Source organism: Lithobates pipiens, unplaced genomic scaffold (assembly GCF_037356315.1).
Source record: "Lithobates pipiens isolate NorthernLeopardFrog02 unplaced genomic scaffold, aLitPip1_a1.2 Scaffold_19, whole genome shotgun sequence".
NCBI lineage: Eukaryota > Metazoa > Chordata > Amphibia > Anura > Ranidae > Lithobates > Lithobates pipiens.
In genome coordinates, this window is record NW_027507764.1 from 27,068,159 (window position 1) to 27,088,726 (window position 20,568).

Below are 20,568 nucleotides of genomic sequence, written 5' to 3' on the forward strand. Positions count from 1 at the left end.
TGTGGGACTTTTTGGGAGTCTAGCTGCGTACGGCACCCCGAAAACCAATCCCTGCCTTCAGGATTTCTAAGGGTGCAAATATTTGATTTCACTCCTCACTACCTATCAGTTTCGAAGGCCATAAAATGCCAAAATAACACAAACCCCCCCCAAATGACCCCATTTTGGAAAGAAGACACCCCAAGGAAGTTGTGGAGAGGCATGTTGAGCCCATTGAATATTTTTTTTTTGTCCCAAGTGATTGAATAATGACACAAAAAAAAAAAAAAGTTTACAAAAAGTTGTCACTAAATGATATATTGCTCACACATGCTATAGTTATATGTGCAATTGCACCCCAAAATATATTCTGCTGCTTCTCCTGAGTACGGGGATACCACATATGTGGGACTTTTTGGGAGTCTAGCTGCGTACGGCACCCCGAAAACCAATCCCTGCCTTCAGGATTTCTAAGGGTGCAAATATTTGATTTCACTCCTCACTACCTATCAGTTTCGAAGGCCATAAAATGCCAAAATAACACAAACCCCCCCCAAATGACCCCATTTTGGAAAGAAGACACCCCAAGGAAGTTGTGGAGAGGCATGTTGAGCCCATTGAATATTTTTTTTTTGTCCCAAGTGATTGAATAATGACACAAAAAAAAAAAAAGTTTACAAAAAGTTGTCACTAAATGATATATTGCTCACACATGCTATAGTTATATGTGCAATTGCACCCCAAAATATATTCTGCTGCTTCTCCTGAGTACGGGGATACCACATATGTGGGACTTTTTGGGAGTCTAGCTGCGTACGGCACCCCGAAAACCAATCCCTGCCTTCAGGATTTCTAAGGGTGCAAATTTTTGATTTCACTCCTCACTACCTATCACAGTTTCGAAGGCCATAGTTTCGAAGGCCATAAAATGCTAAAATAACACAAACCCCCCCAATGACCCCATTTTGGAAAGTAGACACCCCAAGCTATTTACTGAGAGGCATGTTGAGTCCATGAAATATTTTATATTTTGCCACAAGTTGCAGGAATTTAATTTTTTTTTTTTGCACAAAGTTGTCACTAAATTATATATTGCTCACACATGCTATGGGCATAAGTCAAATTATACCCCCAAATAAATTCTGCTGCTTCTCCCGACATGTGGGGGACTTTTTGGGAGCCTAGCCACGTACGGGACCCTGAAAACCAAGCACTGCCTTCCGGATTTAAATATAAAATGCTACCAAAAAAAAAAAAACTTAGCGATCGCAGGGATCAGGCCTGACTCTGCGATCGCTGCAGTTATGTGTTTAGTGTTTTGTAAGTGACAGTGATCGATCGATACTGCACTTGGGTGGGCTGGGCGGAGGGGCAAAATGCAGGTGCCAGCAGGTATCTGGGCTGATCCCGCTAACAATGCATTTTTTTGAAACCCTAAACTGCTGGGGACGCTAGTATAGATCTGATATTGATCTGTTCAGATTCTATACCACTACGGGAGGTTTATGCTTTGCGTGTGGGTGTTAGCGGACCCTGACCCTAAAACCTAATTGATATCACCCACCGAGTGATCAGGGGGTTAAACCTTTATTGGGTAATAAATGGTGGGTGCCCTGATGCTATAAAAAGCAAACTAACCAGAGTCGCCCGTAACACTTATACGGTGATCACTGGTGAAAGGGTTAACTAGGGGCAATCAGGGGGTTCAAATTTTTATTAGGTAGTATATGGGGGTCTCTGGCGCTATAAAAAAACCTGATGGGGAACCTAAATAACTAACTGGCTAACCAGCGTCACCAGTGACACTTATACTGTGATCGCTGGTGAAAGGGTTAACTAGGGGCAATCAGGGGGTTAAAACCATTATTGGGTAGTATATCGGGGTACCTAGCGCTATAAAAACCTGGCGGTGAACCTATAAAAATAACTAGCTACCTAGCGACACTAATGCAGCGATCAGAAAAACGATCGCTTAGTGACACTGGCAAAAGGGGGTGAAAGGGTTAACTCTAGGGGCAATCAGGGGGTTAAACCTTTATTGGGGGGTGATAAGGGGCTACCCTGGACCTAACACTAACTGCCCTGACAGTTTTTACTTTTACAACTGACACTGAATGCAGTGATCAGTAAATAAGTGATCAATGCAATCAGTGACACTGTGACTGGGGGGGGGGTTTGTGTGCCTGTGTGTACCTACATGTCAGTGTAGTGTTGGTGCACACTTACTTTTTGTCTTCTCCTCGTAGTCCGGTCAAAAAGACCGCCCCGAGGAGAATGACATCACTTCCTCCTTCCTGTGTATACAATACACAGTGGGAGGAAGCTTCTCATTGGCCAGGAGCGATCGAGAGGGGATGGCCAAAAACCAATGGCCATCCCCTCATCACGGATCGCTCCTGCAGCGAACCGGACCGCCGTATCCAGCGGGAGGGGGTCCGATCGGACCCCCCACCCGCTGGAAGGCAGGCACGTACATGTACGTGCTTGTGCCTGCCTGTGCAATTGTGATGACATACAATGGCAATACGGCGGTCCTTAAGTGGTTAATAATGCCTGTGAATTGGCACATCTGTATGATGTATACAACCAGCTACAGCAGCACTGACATTCACATATGATGTATAAAATATTTTTTTAAAGAAAATAGGCACACAGACATCTCCAAACCTTGGGGCCTTTGATAGAGCACAATTCATGTGTGAAACATGTAAGCCGTGTCTCCCTTGCTTGTACATGTAGTGCTTCTCATGTTCTTCATGGTTTTCTGTGAATAAAGGCATTTGGATCTCAGTTCGGTGTGCAGCCATCCGGACTTTCCTTTCATTAGACACCTCCAAGAGTCCTCTATGTATTTTAGAGAACCCAAATTGCATACCAGAACTTTTGAGAACAGTATTGATTTTTCTGGGGTTCCTCACACAAAGTGCATTAGGTTCCCCCAAAAATTCATACCAGACCCTTAATCTCAGCATACAGCCTGGCTGGTTAGGAAAGGGGGGCAAGCATGCACACCCCTATCCTGAACCATACCAGGACATATAGTACATTCACATCAGTCCCTGCCCTCGAAGAGCATTATAGTCAAAGGTCTCTAACTCCAATTCATACACACTAAGGCCGATTTAGACAGGAGCCAATAAACCCATATTATATATATATATATATATATAAATATAAATGGGCTGGTGACAGGTACTCTGATGGTCTGCAGATAGGTACTACACACAACCGGACTTTCCAGCAGAAAAGGTCCGACTGAATCATTTCATCGGATATTCCGATCGTGTGGGGGCTTCAGCTGACTTTTTTTTTTCAAAAATTAGGACAGACCTAGAAATAGAACATTTTTTAAATCTTTTCCCGACGGAATCAATTCCAATGGGGAAAACAATTTGTCTGCATGCTATTCTGATGGACCAAAAATGACACAAGGGCAGCTATTGGCTACTGGCTATTGAACTTCCTTTTCTAGTCTCATCGTACGTCATTGCGTTCTAATCGAAAGGACCTTGGTGTGATAATGTTTAGGCAAGTCCGTTTCTGCAGAACTCTGTCGGAAAGACCGTCAGAGTTTATTCTGACGGAAAGTCAGGTTGTGTGTATGCGGCATGGTGGTCTGCAGGTACGTACTCAGGTACTCTGATGGACTGGAGACAAGTACTTGGGTACTCTGATGGGCTGCTAACAGGTCCTCTTTATTACTGGGAGCAATCAGTGTAATTTTGTGTATACTGTAGACGGTAACTAGCTGTTATCACAATCTCGAGGAGAACCCGGTAACCACTAGTTACAGTGGCTTGTTGACATTCTGTGACCAGCTGTGATTGGACACAGCTGGTCACGTGGTAAAGAGCCAATTTTATTAGCTCTTTACCCCACTCAGGGATGGACAGCTCAACGGCGAGTCGTGCTACCCTATCACCGCTCTGCACACCCCTAGGGGCGCAGAAGGACAGCGCATATGCCCGGCTGTGATTGGACACAGCCAGTCACATGGTAAAGAGCCATTTTTATTGGCTCTTTACACTGATCGGAGATGGACTGTGTCCCGAGGGACATGCCTCATCCCCGACCGCCAGAGTGGAGAGAACATAAAATAACATCCAACCAGGGGGGGGGGGGGGGGGGGGGAGTGTTCCTGCCGGCGTCATTTCACTATGGCCCGGTATGGAAGTTGAGGAAGCACAGAAATAGGATGAGACAATTTTACTATCTTCTACTCACAACTATTATTATTATTATACAGGATTTATATATTGCCAACAGTTTAGACAGTGCTTAACAAAATTAAGGAAGACATGCCAGTTACATTACATTTGGTACAAGAGGAATAAGAGGGCCCTGCTCGTTAGAGCTTACAATCTAAGAGGGAGGGTCATTTGCTACAAAAGGTAATAGCTGTGGGGGGGGGGGGGGTGATCTGATGGAGAAAGTAAAACAGTGTATTAGAAGCAGAATAGGCTTGATTAAAGAGAATGGTTTTCAGGGATCGTCTAAAGATGGATAGATTAGGGGGAAGTCTGACAGATTGGGGTAGGGAGTTCCAAAGGATGGGAGAAGCTCTTAAGAAATCCTAGAGGCATAAATGGGAGGAGGTGAAAAGGGAGCTAGAGAGCAGGAGGTCTTGGGAGGACTGAAGAGAGCGAATTGGTTGGTATTTTTAGACTAGGTTAGTGATGTAGCCGAGGGCAGAGTTATGGATTCAATTATTGTTAGTACTTTAAATTTTATTTGTTGGGTGAGTGGAAACCAGTGGAGGGATTGGCAGAGGACACTGAATGGTTGGCAAGGTGGACGAGTCTGGACTGAAGGGGAAATAGTGTATGCAAAGGTAATCCAATGAGGAGAGAGTTGCAGTAGTCGAGGTGGCAGATAACCATGGAGTGAATTAGAAACTTGGTGGTGTCATTGGTTAAACGGACATATTTGAGAGATGCTGCAAAGGTTGTGGCAGCATGATTTGGACAGGGATTGGCTGTGGGCCTGAAAGGACAGTTCAAAGTCCAAGGTTACCCCTAGCACCCTGACATACTGATAGTTGTGCCATTGATCTTGGCAGAGCAGTCAGGGAGGAAATATTAAGAGCTCGGTTTTAGATAGATTCAGTTTGAGGAAGTGGTGTGACATCCAGGCTAATATGTCTGTTAGTAAATCAGTCAGGTGTGGGGAGACTGATGGGGTGAGCTGAGAGGTAGAGAGACAGATTTGGGTGTCGTCGGCATACAAATGGTAGCAGAAGCCAAGAGGGAGGCTGACCCATGGAGGATGTGTAGATTGAGAATAGTAGAGGCCCAAGGACAGAACCTTGGGGGACCCCAATGGTAAGAGGAGTTGGAGAGAAGGAAGTGGAGTTGTAAGTGACACAGAAGATGCAGTGAGATAGGTAAGATTCAAACCAAGGGAGAGTGCAGCTATGGAGACCAAGCAAATTTAGTTTTTGAGGAGGGGGGGTGGGGGGGGGGTCAACTGTATCAAAGACAACGGAGAGGTCCAAGAGTACGGGATAATGACCATTGGTTTTGGCTGTTAGTAAGTCATTTGTGAGTATTAGGAGAGCAGTTTCTGTGGAGTGATGTGGGCGAAATCCAGATTGAAGAGGATCAAGAAGGTTATTCTCAATGAGTTGGACGATCAGTCGGTTGTGGACTAAACATTCAAGGAGTTAGGATACAACATGGGGAGTACTACCTTTTGCCTCCACTCTTTTAGGATTTGTGGCAAAGGCATATCAAGTGAAGCAGTAAGAGAACTACAGAACACCCGGCCTGGACTTACTGTTCACATTAAATAATTATTGAAGCCAGAAGAAAAGACAGCCTGACAGCTCTAAGTGGAGGATATTTAATATGCACTGTGTATTGTATTTTCCTTTTTTAACAATTGAAGAACAGACTGTTTCACCCCCTCATGCCCATGCCAATTTTCAGCTTTTAGAGCTGTCACACTTTGATAAACAATTTATTTTTTAATGAGCTTTCTTTTGGTGGCATTTATTTACCACTGGCCTTTTTACTTTATAAAGGAAAAAATAAAATGTTTTTTTCTTAGGTTCTGTTATAAAGTTCACAAATAATCTTTCTTCATAAATTTACCCCAACATGTATTCTGCTACATTTCCTTGGTAAAAAAAACACATCCTAATCAATCCTAATGTGCTGACGGCCAATCTCATTTCTTGAGGCCCTAAAATGTCAGGACAGTACAAATATCTTCGCAAATGACCTCTTTTTGGAAAGTAGACAGTCCAAGGTCTTTAGTAAGAGGCACAGCAAGTGTGAAATTGTACATTTTTGTATCACAGGTTTTTTGGAAAATTAGGAAAATCAATAGAATGTTAAAATGACAACTTAACCACTTAAGCCCGGACCAATTTGCAGCCAAAGGACCAGGCCCCTTTTTGCGATTCGGCACTGCATTGCTTTAACGGAGAATTGCGCAGTCATGCGACGTGGCTCCCAAAACAAAATTAGCGTTCCTTTTTTCCCACAAATAGAGCTTTCTTTTGGTGGTATTTGATCACCTCTGCGGTTTTTATTTTTTGTGCTATAAACAAAAACAGAGCGACAATTTTGAAAAAAATTCAATATTTTTTACTTTTTGCTATAATAAATATCCCCAAAATATATTTATATATAAAAAAAAAAAAAAATGTTGTCTCACTTTAGGCCGATATGTATTCAACATATTTTTGGTTAAAAAAAAAAAAAATCGCAATTAGCGATTGATTGGTTTGCGCAAAAGTTTACAAAAATAGGGCATAGTTTTATAGCATTTTTATTAATATATATTTTTTTACTAGTAATGGCGGCAATCAGTGATTTTTATTGTGACTGCTACATTATGGCGGACACATCAGACATTTTTGGGACCATTGTCATTTATACAGCAATCAGTGCTATTTAAATTCCTGGTGTAAATGACACCTGCAGTGAAGGAGTTAACCATAAGGGAGCGAGGAGGGGTTGTGCGTGACGTGTGTGTGTTTTTCTTTTTTTTACTGTTGGGGGCATGGCTTGGCATGTGACGTCACTGATCGTCTTTCCCTATAACAGGGAACAGACGATCAGTGACAGCCACACTAGGAAGCATGGGGAGAGGTTTGTTTACACAGACCTCTCCTCGTTCTTCAGCTCTGTGACCCGATTACGGAAAGCCAGCGGCAATCGGGTCCCGCTGCCACGGTCATGGAACTCAGGACCGGGTCGCGAGCGTGCCACCGGCGGTGCCCATGCAACCCACGGCTGGGCACTTAAAGAGCAACGTACCTGTACGTTGATGTGCCCAGCTGTGCCATTCTGCCAACGTAAATGTGCAGTTAAGTGGTTATTAACCTAAAAAAAATAAAGATCCTGTTCCCATAAAGCACATTATACAGCACAATTCTTGTGATGTGTAATCTGCCCTGTCACTTCCCATGCCCCCCTCTGTGTGCTGACCACAATAATCATGGCTGCTGAGCCCTGACCACTGTTGTCATACCTACCTCCATCATCCACAGCCCTTCTCTCTCCCCCTCACCCCCCTCCCCCCTGCCTGTCAGCTCTATGTATGTCTCCGCCCCGCCCCACCCACTCCTCTATTAGAAAAAAAATATTAGATTTTGTCACTGTCAGTACCTCTAGTATAGCCAGGCATACTACACTGTACATGCATTTTATTAAAAGGAGGCTGAAATACCTTTTTAGAGAGATCTTCAGGCCAGTCACGTGACTCTCGGCCAGTCTCCACGGTTGCTGTGGGAGGGTCTGATTGACCATGTGACCTCCCTGGCTGATGTCAGAGGGAGATTTCTGCCCCTCCTGCCGTAGACTTAGATCAGAGGTGTACAGCCACTGTGAGTCATGTAACCAGCCTGAAGATAGCTTTAAAACGGTTTTGCATGCCTAGTTGTAATAAAATGCATATACAGTGTAGTATGCCTGGCTATAAGAGAGGGGTTGGCAGTGATTTCAAAGTGTGGGTTCACAAACACTATTTGTCACACTCGGCATAGGCATACTTATTTCAAAACCTAGATATATAAAAGGGGCCCAAAATCCAAGGAGCACCTTGGGACTTTCAAGCAGTATAAATTATGCATCTAATTTCCTGATGACTGTTGTAGAAAATTAACCTATGTATTTCATATTATTCATAATAATTTGTATATGTGATTAATATTATTATTATATAGTAGTGGTATTATCAATAATATTATCCAATATTAAAACAATAGTTATTAGTCCTTATTAATGTATACTATATTATTCCATAAATATAGAAAATCTTAATTTCTAAATGTTTGTTATTTTTTACTGTTATTTGTAATTGTTATTTTTATTGTAATTGTTTTCATAAAACCTCCTCCTGTATTGGAAATGTATTGCCTGGTCATTCGTTACTTTTCCACATCACTACATATATTATTTTTTTTTTTTAATAATAAATCAAGATCTGTGATATCTTGCTGTCTGTTTGCTCTGTTCAGATTGATGACTATGCATTGAAACATGATGTAATGTCCAGATTTCTGCATATCAAATCCCGTTCGTAAACGTAGGGGGCAGCAAATATGCCAAAAACTACGTCACAAAATGATTACCAGGTAAAAGTTACAATAGGACAATCATAAATGTGAACTTACAATGGAAGTGTAGGTGTTCTGTCAAAAACTGTCACCCCATCGGATAGTGTCCGCCCCGTACTGTGCAGGCGTAGCGCTTGCGCAGTACGGAGGACAAGGAGACTCCAAAGTCTCCGAAGATGAACGGCGCCTGCGCCGGTTGAAACCCCACCATCCAAGTGGACATACGGCAGGAGTTAGTAACACAGGCCCTCACGGGCGCGCTTCAGGCACGGCCTCACTTCGCTCGGCAATTTTTTATTCTCTGTGTCCACTTGGATGGTGGGGCTTGAACCTGGCCTCAGTGCGCAGTTCATCTTCGGAGACTTTTGGCGTCTCCTTGTCTTCCATACTGCGCAAGCACAGTACAGGGCGGACAGTATCTGATGGGGGACAGTATTCGACACAACACCGGCCCACCTGATGTTGTTACATTGTAAAACACACAAGTCCACTGAGTTCAACCAACAAAAAAAATAAAATAAACATTGCTAGACTCTGTGAGCAATCTTTTTTTCTGCATTCTTTTTGGATAACCCCAATACTGCCTGGTTTATTCATCTTTTGTGAAGACATTTATAAACAGCCAGAACGCTCACATTTTTCCAGGTGAATACAATTAAAAAAATATGTGAATCTTTGTGAGGCTTGATTCACACCTATGGCATTTTTAGTGCTTTTTGCAGATTTGCACTACAGTCCATAAAGTGGTTAAAGGGATGAGGTGGCAACTCTACCTTGAGGGCAGGGACTGATGTGTATGGGTATGGGTGCCCCTGGGGGCACCCATGCAGGTACGCTCACGAGTCCCACTGCTGCGTCCATTGACACAGACAGCGGGATTCGGCCCCACTCCCTGCTCCCATGTCACTGGATTAGATTGACAGCAGGAGCCAATGGCTCCTGCTGCTATCAATTTATCCAGTGAGGAGGAAGGCAGCGTTTGGAGCCAATGGGCTTGTGCACATCGCTGGAACAGACAGGGTCAGGTAAGAAAAAGGGCGGCTGAGAGGGGGAGCTGCAGCGCAGAAGGTTTTTCACCTTGATGCATAGAATGTAAAAGGAGGGAACAACCCTTTGGGCCATCCTTCATGGGTTTACAACCACACAGTCTCCTGCATTGTATAGTGTTGGTGAATTTGTGGCCGTACAGACCCTTTAATAATTCTGCCAGATTTCCCTGGTGGGTATCACAGCCAATAGGATCACCTGGAAGGTGCTGGAACAGGTTCTGGAGCTAAAAAAGAGGGGGCCAGAACTGGAACTGGTCCTCTTTGGACCTCCTAGCAAAATAGATGCAGCACAGAGCTTCCCAGCACTGGCAGTGTGCTGCACCATGGAGTCGCTATTGAGGCAACTGGTTGAAAAGGCAGACAGCGGTGGAGAAGAGTCTTGGCTGCGGCGTTGTTTAGGGTAGGGTGCAGACCTGGGGACAGTGGAAAATTCTGGGAGCCTGGTAGACAGCGTGCACTCCCAGTACAGACTTACCAGCCCAGCAGGATTTGGGGGTTTTTGCCCGAGAGGAGAAGCCAGCTCCACTGTGAGAGGAGGAACAAGCCGCTTGTAAGGAGCAGTGAAGAGGAGGCACGTGTAAAAGGCAAAGCTGCGGGTGTCAAAAGGCAGCACGAGTGCTCGTGGCATGGAGGACGGTACCAACAGACAGGGAGGAGAGAAGAGATGGGCCCCATCTCTTCCTTCAGCGCAGACTGGACAGAGAGGTAGAAGAGGCAGGTGGTGCCGCCACCCACTCCTACAGCAGTTGCTAGGCAGTTACAGTGTGCTATAGTAGGACACCAGGCTCAGCCCCATCATTGCAAGAAGCCTTATCAGGCTGGGGAGTGCTGCAGAAAGCTCCATGCATAGTACTGCACCTGGTCATGGAACACAATAAATGGGAATTTCTGGTAAATACAGCCAATTGTGGCCGCTCCTATTATACTGAGTGAGGCAGCTATTCAGCTGCAGGTACCAGTGGTTTGTTTTAAACTTAAACTTTCTAAGGTGGCCCAAGTTATGTCTATATCCTTGGGCCACCCCTATATTTGCTGGGCGCGCAAGAGAGCGGCTCATCAGAATTATTCATAGAATCTATTTTTGCCTTTTGACCAGTTCACAGTACTGTGGAAGGGTGTGAAGGGCCTCCAGTAGAGACAGTTATACCTAATGCTATCAAGATTATGTCAAAGCTGCCCCCCCCCCCTCCCTTTCAATTTTAATTACACACATGAGAGGGAATGATTAGGGGATGATGAGGACACTAGTTTTTTATTAATTATTAAAAATGATTTGTATAGATTTGAGTTGACCTCTCCTACCACCACTATCATTTTCTCTGAGATGGTTCCACGCCTGTCTTGGCTTTACTCTCTGCAATGCCGGGTCATGGAAAAAATGAGAGGATAAATAGGGCGCTCTGAGGTGGGGCTTGACATATTTAATCTGGAGCTGCAGTCCTGCATAGAAATGGCCGATGGTATGGGTTAGGCCAGACTTGTTCCTCGAACTAGCGTCAGCTGGTGGGCGTTGTTTCATGCATTAAATTGCTCCAGTTCTGATAACTGAGCATGATTGGTGGTATTTGTGAATATATTTCATTGGTATCCAATAACAAATTATTGCCAACATTAAGATTTGTATGTTTTGGTAAACCAATAAATAGATAATGGCATGACATTGCCATGGCTCTGTGTGTTGGTCATTATTTTAATGTTTTCTAGGGTTTGTTCTGGGGGGGGGGGGGGGGTTGTCCCATGTAAAAGGAGGACACAACCCTTTAGGCCATCCCTCCCCCACATCCCCTCTTTTGCATTGACGGCCAGAATCTGCTACTTATGTGTTTTTTCTGCCACCCTGGGTCCAGGGTGGGCGTTGTTTCTTGCAGTAATTTCTGACAGTTGAGCATGATGATTGGTGGTATTTGTGAATATATATTTCATAGTTATTTAATAACAAATTATTGGCAATATTATGATTTGTATCTTTTGGTAAACCAGTAATTAGATAAGGCATGAAATGGCCACAGCTCTGTGTATTGGTCATTATTTCAATGATTTAGCATAAGCATTAAGGTGAAAAACCTCGAGACTTTACAACTCCTTTAACTGCTTTCTGCCCGCTGGCCATCAAATGACGGCTGGGCAGCGTGGCTCTCGATTTGGGTGGATGTCATATGATGGCCTCCTAGAACGACCACTCTTGCACCCGTAGGGGCACGCATCGCGGCGATCGGTGATATGTCAGACACACCGCTACATCAATCTCAGTAATGAGCCTCTGACGGAGGCTCTTTACCACATGATCAGCCGTATCCAATCACGGCTGATCACAATGTAAACAGGAAGAGCAGTTGATCGGCTTTTCCTCACTTGCATCTGACAGACATGAGTAGAGGAGAGCCGATCGGCTGCTCTCCTGACAGGGGAGTCTGTGCTGATTGTTTATCAGCATAGCCCCCCACCCCTCAGATGCCCACCAGGATGCTGCCAGGACCACCAGGGACTGGCACCACCCTGGACCACCAGGGACTGGCACCACCCTGGACCACCAGGTATGCCACCCTAGACCACCAGGCAGCTGCCAATCCCTAATGCCTTCCAGTGCCATCAGTGATCCCTATCAATGCCATCTATCAGTGTCCATCAGTGCCACCTCATCGGTGCCGCTTTATCAGTGCCACCTTATCAGTGCCCATTAGTGAAGGAGAAAACGTACTTATTTAACCACTTCAGCCCCAAAAATATTTACCCCCTGCCTGACCAGAGCACTTTTTTGTGATTCAGCACTGTGCTGCTTTAACGGATAATCGCGCAGTCGCGCCACGTGGCTCCCAAACAAAATTTAACTCTTTTTTTTCCCCCACAAATAGAGCTTTCTTTTGGTGGTATTTGATCACCCCTGCGGTTTTTATTTTTTGCGCAATAAAGGAAAAAAAGGAGCATCAATCAACAAGAGCAAGACTTCTATAAAGCTATAAAAGGAAGCTTTAAACGTGTAAAAGTGTGAGATTGTATTTAAAACTGCTAATGCATCTAACTCTCCCCTCCCCCCAGACTGAAAATACTGGTCGAATGTGCCCCCTGTGCTTCTTCCTCCAGAGTAGAGACACTCTATAGTATTTATGTTACATGCCAACTCCCCGGGTGGAAACTGAAGTAAAATAGTCCTAATATAAACCCAGAAATAAGTGGAGGTACCACAGCAAAGGATTGTTAACCATTTTCCAGCCCAGCCTATAGTCAATAGAAGGTCGGGCGGATGCTTTCCCACCCTGAAAATGTCATGTGAAGTCCTGTCAGGAAGCAGCGATCTCCGTTTGATCTCTCCATTGGACACAGCCAATGACTGATCAGTGTACCGGCTTACTGCCGATACCATGTGACCAAATCACAGCAAGTAGCATGGGTGGCTTCCTTTTCATGCCATCCATTGTGAACAAATTGTGTTGCTAGCTGTGATTGGCTCTATCTGTACCATGTGATCACACTGACCAAACAAAAAAGTCCATCTGTACCATGTGATTAGCGTTGACCAATCACAACTAATAACTAAGTAAATGTTTCAGTTCAGTAAAATGTTTGCTTATAGCAATGGAATTCACTGCTTTAACCCCTTCCCTACCAGCCACCACAGTTTTGCCCAGGGGAGCAAACCTGGCACAGTACAACATCACCTTACATCGCTTCGCCTTTTGGCCACTAGGGGACATGCGCCACCGGAGGCACACACACGTACCCATGGGTCGCCGGAGCTGATGCCGATGACCGCCGGGCACCCGTAATCGCTCGTGTCAGAGCGAGAACCATGATCTGTGTGTGTAAACACACAAATCCCGGTTCTCTCAGGGGAGAGGAGACAGATTGTGTGTTCATACAAAGTATGAATGCCAATCTCTCCCCTCCTAGTCAGTCCCCCTCCCCCTACAGTTAACCCCTTGATTGCCCCCTAGTGTTAACCCCTTCCCTGTCATTAACATTACAGTAATCAGTGCATTTTTTTTTGTTAGCACTGATTGCTGTAGAATTGTCAATGGTCCCAAAAATGTGTCAAAAGTGTCCGATCTTTATGCCGCAGTCTTGCTAAAAATTCCAGATCAACGCCATTACTAGAAAAATAAAAAATATTAATATATTAAAAAAAAAAAAATAAGTAAATCTATCCCCTGTAGACGCTATAAACTTCTACATATTTTTGGCAAGTATAAAAAAAAAAATACTGGCCTAAACTGAGGGGAAAAAAACAATGTTTTTTTTATTATTTAAATTGGGGATATTTGTTATAGCAAAAAGTAAAAGATGTGTTTTTTTTATAGTGCAAAAATACCACCAAAAGAGCAATATGGCACAAAGTGAGATCAACTTAAATGCAGCATCTGTTCAGTTTTCCTTTTAGCATAGACTATTAAGTATAGACGAATGTAATAATAGACCATATGCTGAATAATCCTCTATATGGATAAAGTATATTGTGCTTCATGTTTGACTGTACTGTTTTTTTTGTTTTTTTTTAATCAAAAAAGGTTTTTATTGCTCAAAAAACAACACCAAAAAGAAAGCTCTATTTGTGGGGAAAAAAGGACATAAATTGTGTTTGGGTCCAGAGTCACACCACCGCGCAATTGTCGGTTAAAGCGACGCAGTACCGAATCACAAAAAAATGGGCTGGTCATTGAGCAGCCAAATCTGCCGGGGCTGAAGTAGTTAAGCAAACTGTTTTTTTTCGGCATAGGGCGTTCCCCTTAAAATCCATGCCAGAACGAAGGGTCTGGTATGGTCTTGGAGGGGAACCCATGCCGTTTTTTGTTTTTTCACTTTTGCGTGGGTTTTCCCTTCAAGATCATCAGAGCACAAGTTGCATGCCAAAGTCAGATCAGTCAAGACGGTGATCCGACTCCAGTGATATTCAAGGGGCTGAAGTAGGATCAAAGTCAGGCCAAAGTAGTGTAGGGAGCATTTTCAAAGTCAGACAGACTTGTGTTATACCAGTTAAGATGGCTCTCATAGGGAAACCATTGATTTACACAATGTTATTCCTCACAGAATATTTGCAATTTTGCACAATATCCATTTGCACATATTTGTTTCTTTGCACTCAGTGATCCATTTTATCAGTTTTTTTTTTAGTTGCACTTATCTACTTCATTTTACTATTTATGAACAATACGCGGTGTTCGCGGCAAATTCGGAAGCTGCCGGAATATCATTAGTCTATGAGGTACCAAACATGGAAAAGAAATTCAAAAAGGTCTAATTTTAAAGGCTTATATGCAATATATAGTCATAAAAAAAAAAGTGTTTGGGGGCCCGGGTCCTGCCCCAGGGGACATGTATCAATGCAAAAAAATTTTTTTTTTTTTTTGTTTAAATGGCTGTTTGTTTGTATTTCAGAAGCAGTGATTTTTTTTTTAATGCTTAAAGTGAAACAATAAAAATGAAATATACCTTTAAATATAGTACCTGGGGGGGGGGGGGGGGGGGGGGGGCGACTATAGTATGTCTGTAAAGTGGTGGATTTTCCTGTGTTTAGCACATTACCACAGCATAATGACATTTCTAGAAGGAAAAAAAAAAGTAGTTTAAAAATGGATTGTGACTAGAATGAATTGTTGGGTCTCAGCCATATTAGATTAAAAAAAAAAAAAACACCCCAAATAAAAAGAGCATGGGATCCCCCAGTCAATTTCCAGGCCCTTTGGGTCTGGTATGAATATTAAAGGGGAACCCCGAACCAAAAGTAAAAAAAAAACAAAAAAAAAAAAAAAAAAAACACTAAGAATTGCATAGGGGGTCCCCCAAATTCCATACCAGACCTTTATCAGAGCATGCAGCCTGGCAGGCTGCAGGAAGAGAGAGTGCCCCCCCCTCCTGAACCGTACCAGGACACATGCCCTCAACATGGGGAGGGTGCTTTGGGGGCCCCCCGAAAGCACCTTGTCCCCATGTTTATGGGGGCAAGGCGCTCACCCCCACAACCCTTATAGGAATCTGGAAGCCCCCAGATCCTGGCCTCCCCCTGTGTGAATTGGTAATGGGAGGCGTGATAGAAAATTATGAATGTACATTTTTTTTTGTGAAATGGTACCCCAATGAAAAAAAAAAGGTTTTTTTTTGCATTGATACATGTCCCAAGGGGCAGGACCCGGGTCCCCAAACACTTTATGATAAGCCTTTAAATTGAGCACTTTTGATTATTCATGTTCATGTCCCATAGACTTTAACTGTTTGTGTGTTCTGCCACCAACTGAACAGGAGGGTGTTTAGCTCATCCCTCGTTAGGTTTTTAAGAAAAAAAAAAATTTTTTTTTTATAGATGTCCAAATCTTTGATGATCACTAGAAGTACCATCAAATCCATCATAACCAAATGGAAAGAATATTGCACAACAGCAAACCTGCAAAGAGACAGCCACACACCAAAACTCAGGGATCGGGAAAGGAGGGCATTAGAGAGGCAGCACAGAGACCCAAGGTAACCCTGGAGGAGCTACAGAGTTCTAATAGCAGAGACTGGAGTATCTGTCATAAAAGCCCAACTCTATGGAGTGTACAGCTTATTGTCGTCCAATGTACAGAGTGGCCAGAAGAAGCCATTACTTTCAGCAAAAACAAAAAAAATAGCACATTTTGAGTTTGTGAAAAGGTATGTGGGAGACTCCCAAAATGTATGGAGGAAGGTTCTCTGGTCTGATGAGACTAAAAATTTTACTTTTTGGCCAAAGAAAACACTATGTCTGGGGCAAACCCAACATCACCCAAAGAACATCAGTTTCCCAGTCCCGACTACTGAAAAACATCCCCACAGCATGATGCTGCCACCACCATGTTTCACTGTGGGGATGTTTTCCAGCAGTCAGGACTGGGAAACTGGTCAGAGTTGAGGGAAAGATGGATGGTGCTAAATACAGGGATATTCTTGAGGAGAACCTGTACCGCTCTGTGTGTGATTTGAGGCTAGGACGGAGGTTCCCCTTCCAGCAGGACAATGACCCCAAACACACCGCTAAAGCAACACGTTAAACGGGGAAACATGTAAATGTGTTGGAATGGCCTAGCCAAAGCCCAGACCTCAATCCAATAGAAAATCTGTGGTCAGACTTAAAGATTGCTGTTCACAAGTGCAAACCATCCAACTTGAAGGAGCTGGAGCAGATTTGCAAGGAATAATGGGCAAAAATCCCAGTGGTAAGATGTGGCAAGTCTCAGACTTATCCAAAGCCACTTGGAGCTGTGATAGCTGCAAAAGGCGGCTCTACAAAGTATTGATTTTAGGGGGGTGAATAGTTATGCACATCGACTTTTTCTGTTATTTTGTCCTATTTGTTCTTTGCGTCACAATAGGGTGGGGGGAGAAACACCACACCACATACACCTTTCAATATTGTGGGCGAGTTCTGTAAATTAAATTATGCAAATCCTCAAACAGTCCATATTAATTCCAGGTTGTGAGGCAACAAAACAAGAAAAATGGCAAGGGGGGGGGGGGGGGGGGGTTGAATACTTTTGCAAGACACGGTATCGGAACAGCAAACATGAATATGGATTTTAATAAACTGCACATGGTCAGTTCTGGAAGATTTCTTCCTTATAAAATAACTGAACATCCTGCAGTAAATAATGCTAAACAGTTATAATGTTACAGACACTGGCTACATAGGTGCTTTGTGTAAATGATAAAAGCAGCCCTATAATAGCTCATCTTAGTTAATAAAACAACAAACATCCAAAATAAACCATTCTTTACTGGTTTTACTCTTCTAGATTGATAAAAGCTGAACTCAGCTCCTGCAATAATTGTATTTGGCAATGTCATATTAAAATCTATCAGTAAATCATGCAAAATGTTACGAGTGTACCTGACAATTATTTACTGTTACCATTGTAAGCTAGAAGACCTTTTATATCAACCTCCTTGTTTCTAGTTTCACTTTAATACTCTTAACTGCAAGGCTGAGCCCCACCACTCTGGGAATGGCTAACAAAAGTTTCATCATTGGCATACCGCCCAACTACCGGAGATGAAAAGGAAGGACAGGGCACAAAGTATGTAGACATAGAATGTTGTAGCAAAAAAAAAAATCTTCATCCCACACATGGCACATTATTGGTAGTGAAATAAATGTACTATTTTTTTTTTTTTTAAGAGATCTGTACAGCAGAAAAAGGGACAACTGAATAGGCCAGAGGGATATAATATAATATGGATGGAGATGCCATGTCTTTTGTAACACAGTAATATCAGTGGGGAATATGGCGAGGCAAAGAGTAATGACTACACACTTAAAGAACTGCTAGTGTGGCCCTACAAGATTGAACTGTGGAGCCGACTACAAAATAGATATATGATGATCAAATTTCCCCAAGGATCAAGAAAAGTTGATCCTATATGATGTTGTTTCAGAGGTGCCATCACTCACCAATTCTTGGTTACCCAATGTCTACCTCTGCACCAATATGGAAGGAAAATTTGTCATTAAACATAATTAGTGGCTCTTCCACGTTGTCCTCCTGTGCCTCTGGAGACATCTCAGACTGAGATCCAGAAGTGTCCGTGGTTAAAAAGGGAAGAAAACGTGGAGTTGAGAGTAGATGTGATGGAAACTCTGGAGCTCGGTGAAGTGTTCAGGTGAGAAGCCGACAAGTCCTCAGATTGAAAGGAATTCTTCTGCACGATGGGATCTTCTTTTCAGCTTCCACTTCTGTATTTGAGGACTTCGGTACTTTGACTTATTTTGGAGTCGTCAATTGCCAAAAGACCACTAAACATCTGTCGTATCTTAGTGGGAACCTTTCTCCATGGTTCAGGAGGGTTATCCATCTTGAAATGTTTTGTCATTCAACAAAAAAAGTTTGGTGTCATCTTCTGCTAACTTACAGGAGAGAGTCCATGGCGAGTGGCCATCCTCGATGAAGGATACAAATGCCCGCACATCAAGGCTGCCATCTACAGTCAATCCACCTGAAATATGTCACGCATCTTTGGGGCCATGTAGGATTGACTACCACACCTGGATGTTATCGCTGTCCCTCTGACCTTGGTAAGGCCAAAGTCTGATCTTGATGCAATGACACTCCGTATCAAATGCCAAAATGTTTGTTGGCTTCAGACCCATGTGCACAAATCCTCTCTCCACTATGAATTGGAGGGCATTGGAGATCTCAACAGCACATCTCTTCACAGCGTCTTCTGGAATCCCCACCTAAAAAAATAAGATCAAAATACAATAGATTTTAAATACATTATGAAGAATATAAGGAGACATTCAGAATACATATCCAGAAACAGGTAAAATATATGTATAGGCAGACTTTTTTTTTTAGGTTTAGACTAGAGATGAACAACGTGTCATATGTGAATGTATTTTTTTTTTATTGTTTTTTTTTTTTTTTTATATGTGTAGGTATTTGCCTGGCTTTTGGCTTGTAGTTTTCAATAAACTATCATGGTGCTGTGAGCGCCGTGGTAGTTCATTCATTCTTCCTGTCAGCATGTATTGGCTCCCTCATACGGAGGTACGAGCAAGCCTATACACCAGTGTTTCTCAAATCCAGTCCTCAGGCCCCCTCAACAGGTCATGTTTTCAGGTTTTCCATTATTTTTCACAGGTGATTTGATCAGTTTCACTGCCTTAGCAATTACCACAGCCGTTTCATCTGAGAGAAAATCCTGAAAACATGACCTGTTGGGGGGGCCTGAGGACTGGATTTGAGAAACACTGCTATACACTGACAGGTCTGCATGACATCAGAGATCTGCTGATTCTGCAATGCTTTACAGGTTCACGCCAAAAAAAAAATAAAAAATATAAAAATGATAAATAAAATGCCCATTTTTTAACCAGAAAAACAAAAATTTGATTTTTTTTTGGGGGGAAAAAAAAAAAAAAAAAAAAGGTGAACTTCTCATTTAGCTCCTCATACTGTAATACTATACAAAACTAAGAGAAACCAATTCAGCCATCCATACATCTTAATGTACTTACATGTGGTATAATCAGAGAGAACAGATCACCAACAAGAGCCAGTTCTAGGACAAAGTTGTATGTGGTTTTGAAGATCACATCACAGAATATGGATGAATTGAAAGAAAGGATGAAATGCTGAACTCCCGGAGGAAAGACTCCTGACTGTTTCTGCTTCTATTCATGGACTTCAAAGCCATTTGACCTGTGAAAAAAGAAGGATTTAACTTAAATTAAGAATTGGAAATTTTTAGCTGATAATTTTCACACGTTCACTCTGAAAATCTCAAGAATTTTAATAAGATCTGCTGTTCCCAGATTGAGAATGTATTATGCTTCATTTAGAAGATAAACTTCAGCCTTACCGGCAACCAGCAGACACATTTCAGTACTGGAGAGATTCCTGTACAACCATTATGCCCCCTACACACGATCGGACAGTCTAATAACAAAATCAATCAGATTTTTTAAGACGGATTTCGGCCCCAACTTGTCTTGCATACACACAGTCGCACAAAAGTTGTCGGAAAATCCGATCGTTCAGAACAAGGTGACGTAATGTACGTACGTTGGGACTATAAAGAGGGCAGTAGCCAATAGCTTTCGTCTCGTAATTTATTCTGAGCATGCGTGGCAATTTGTCAGTCGGAACTGTCTACACACAGATTGGAATTTAAATGATCGGATTTTGTTGTTGGAAAATTTTAGATCCAGCTCTCAAACTTTGTGTCGGAAATCATGAGGGAAAAAGTCTGATGGAGCCCACATATGATCCAATCTCACATATTCCATCGGAAAGTCTGACCGTGTGTACAGGGCATAACCGATTTCACTTCATACACAGAGATTTTTCTGCAAATCAGATAGAACTCATCCCATTTCAGATAAACCCACCAACCTCATTTCCCGGCTAGAGGACATCTAGCATTGTTAGCAATATATCGTTCCCAGCCTGACTGCTCCTAGTTGGTTCCTTGTATTTATTGGATTTCTATTTTATTATATAGACTCAGCATTACATGTGGTCATTACCT

The 20,568-nt window shown here is 42.9% G+C and overlaps 1 protein-coding gene across 5 annotated transcripts in view; it reads left to right on the forward strand.

The window, feature by feature from the left end:
* LOC143995854 (NACHT, LRR and PYD domains-containing protein 3-like) overlaps positions 1-6,604 on the forward strand; it is a 180,914-nt gene extending 174,310 nt beyond the window's left edge. For 2 of the 5 annotated variants that reach the window (XM_077490581.1, XM_077490583.1), the window contains one exon: positions 5,689-6,603. In XM_077490581.1, the coding sequence (XP_077346707.1) occupies positions 5,689-5,770 (82 nt within the window). In that variant the 3' untranslated portion in view covers positions 5,771-6,603. Of the gene's footprint in view, positions 1-5,688 lie in introns of all 5 variants that reach the window. The other 3 variants (XM_077490579.1, XM_077490580.1, XM_077490582.1) reach the window with 2 other exon arrangements.
* Positions 6,605-20,568: the final 13,964 nt, after the last annotated feature.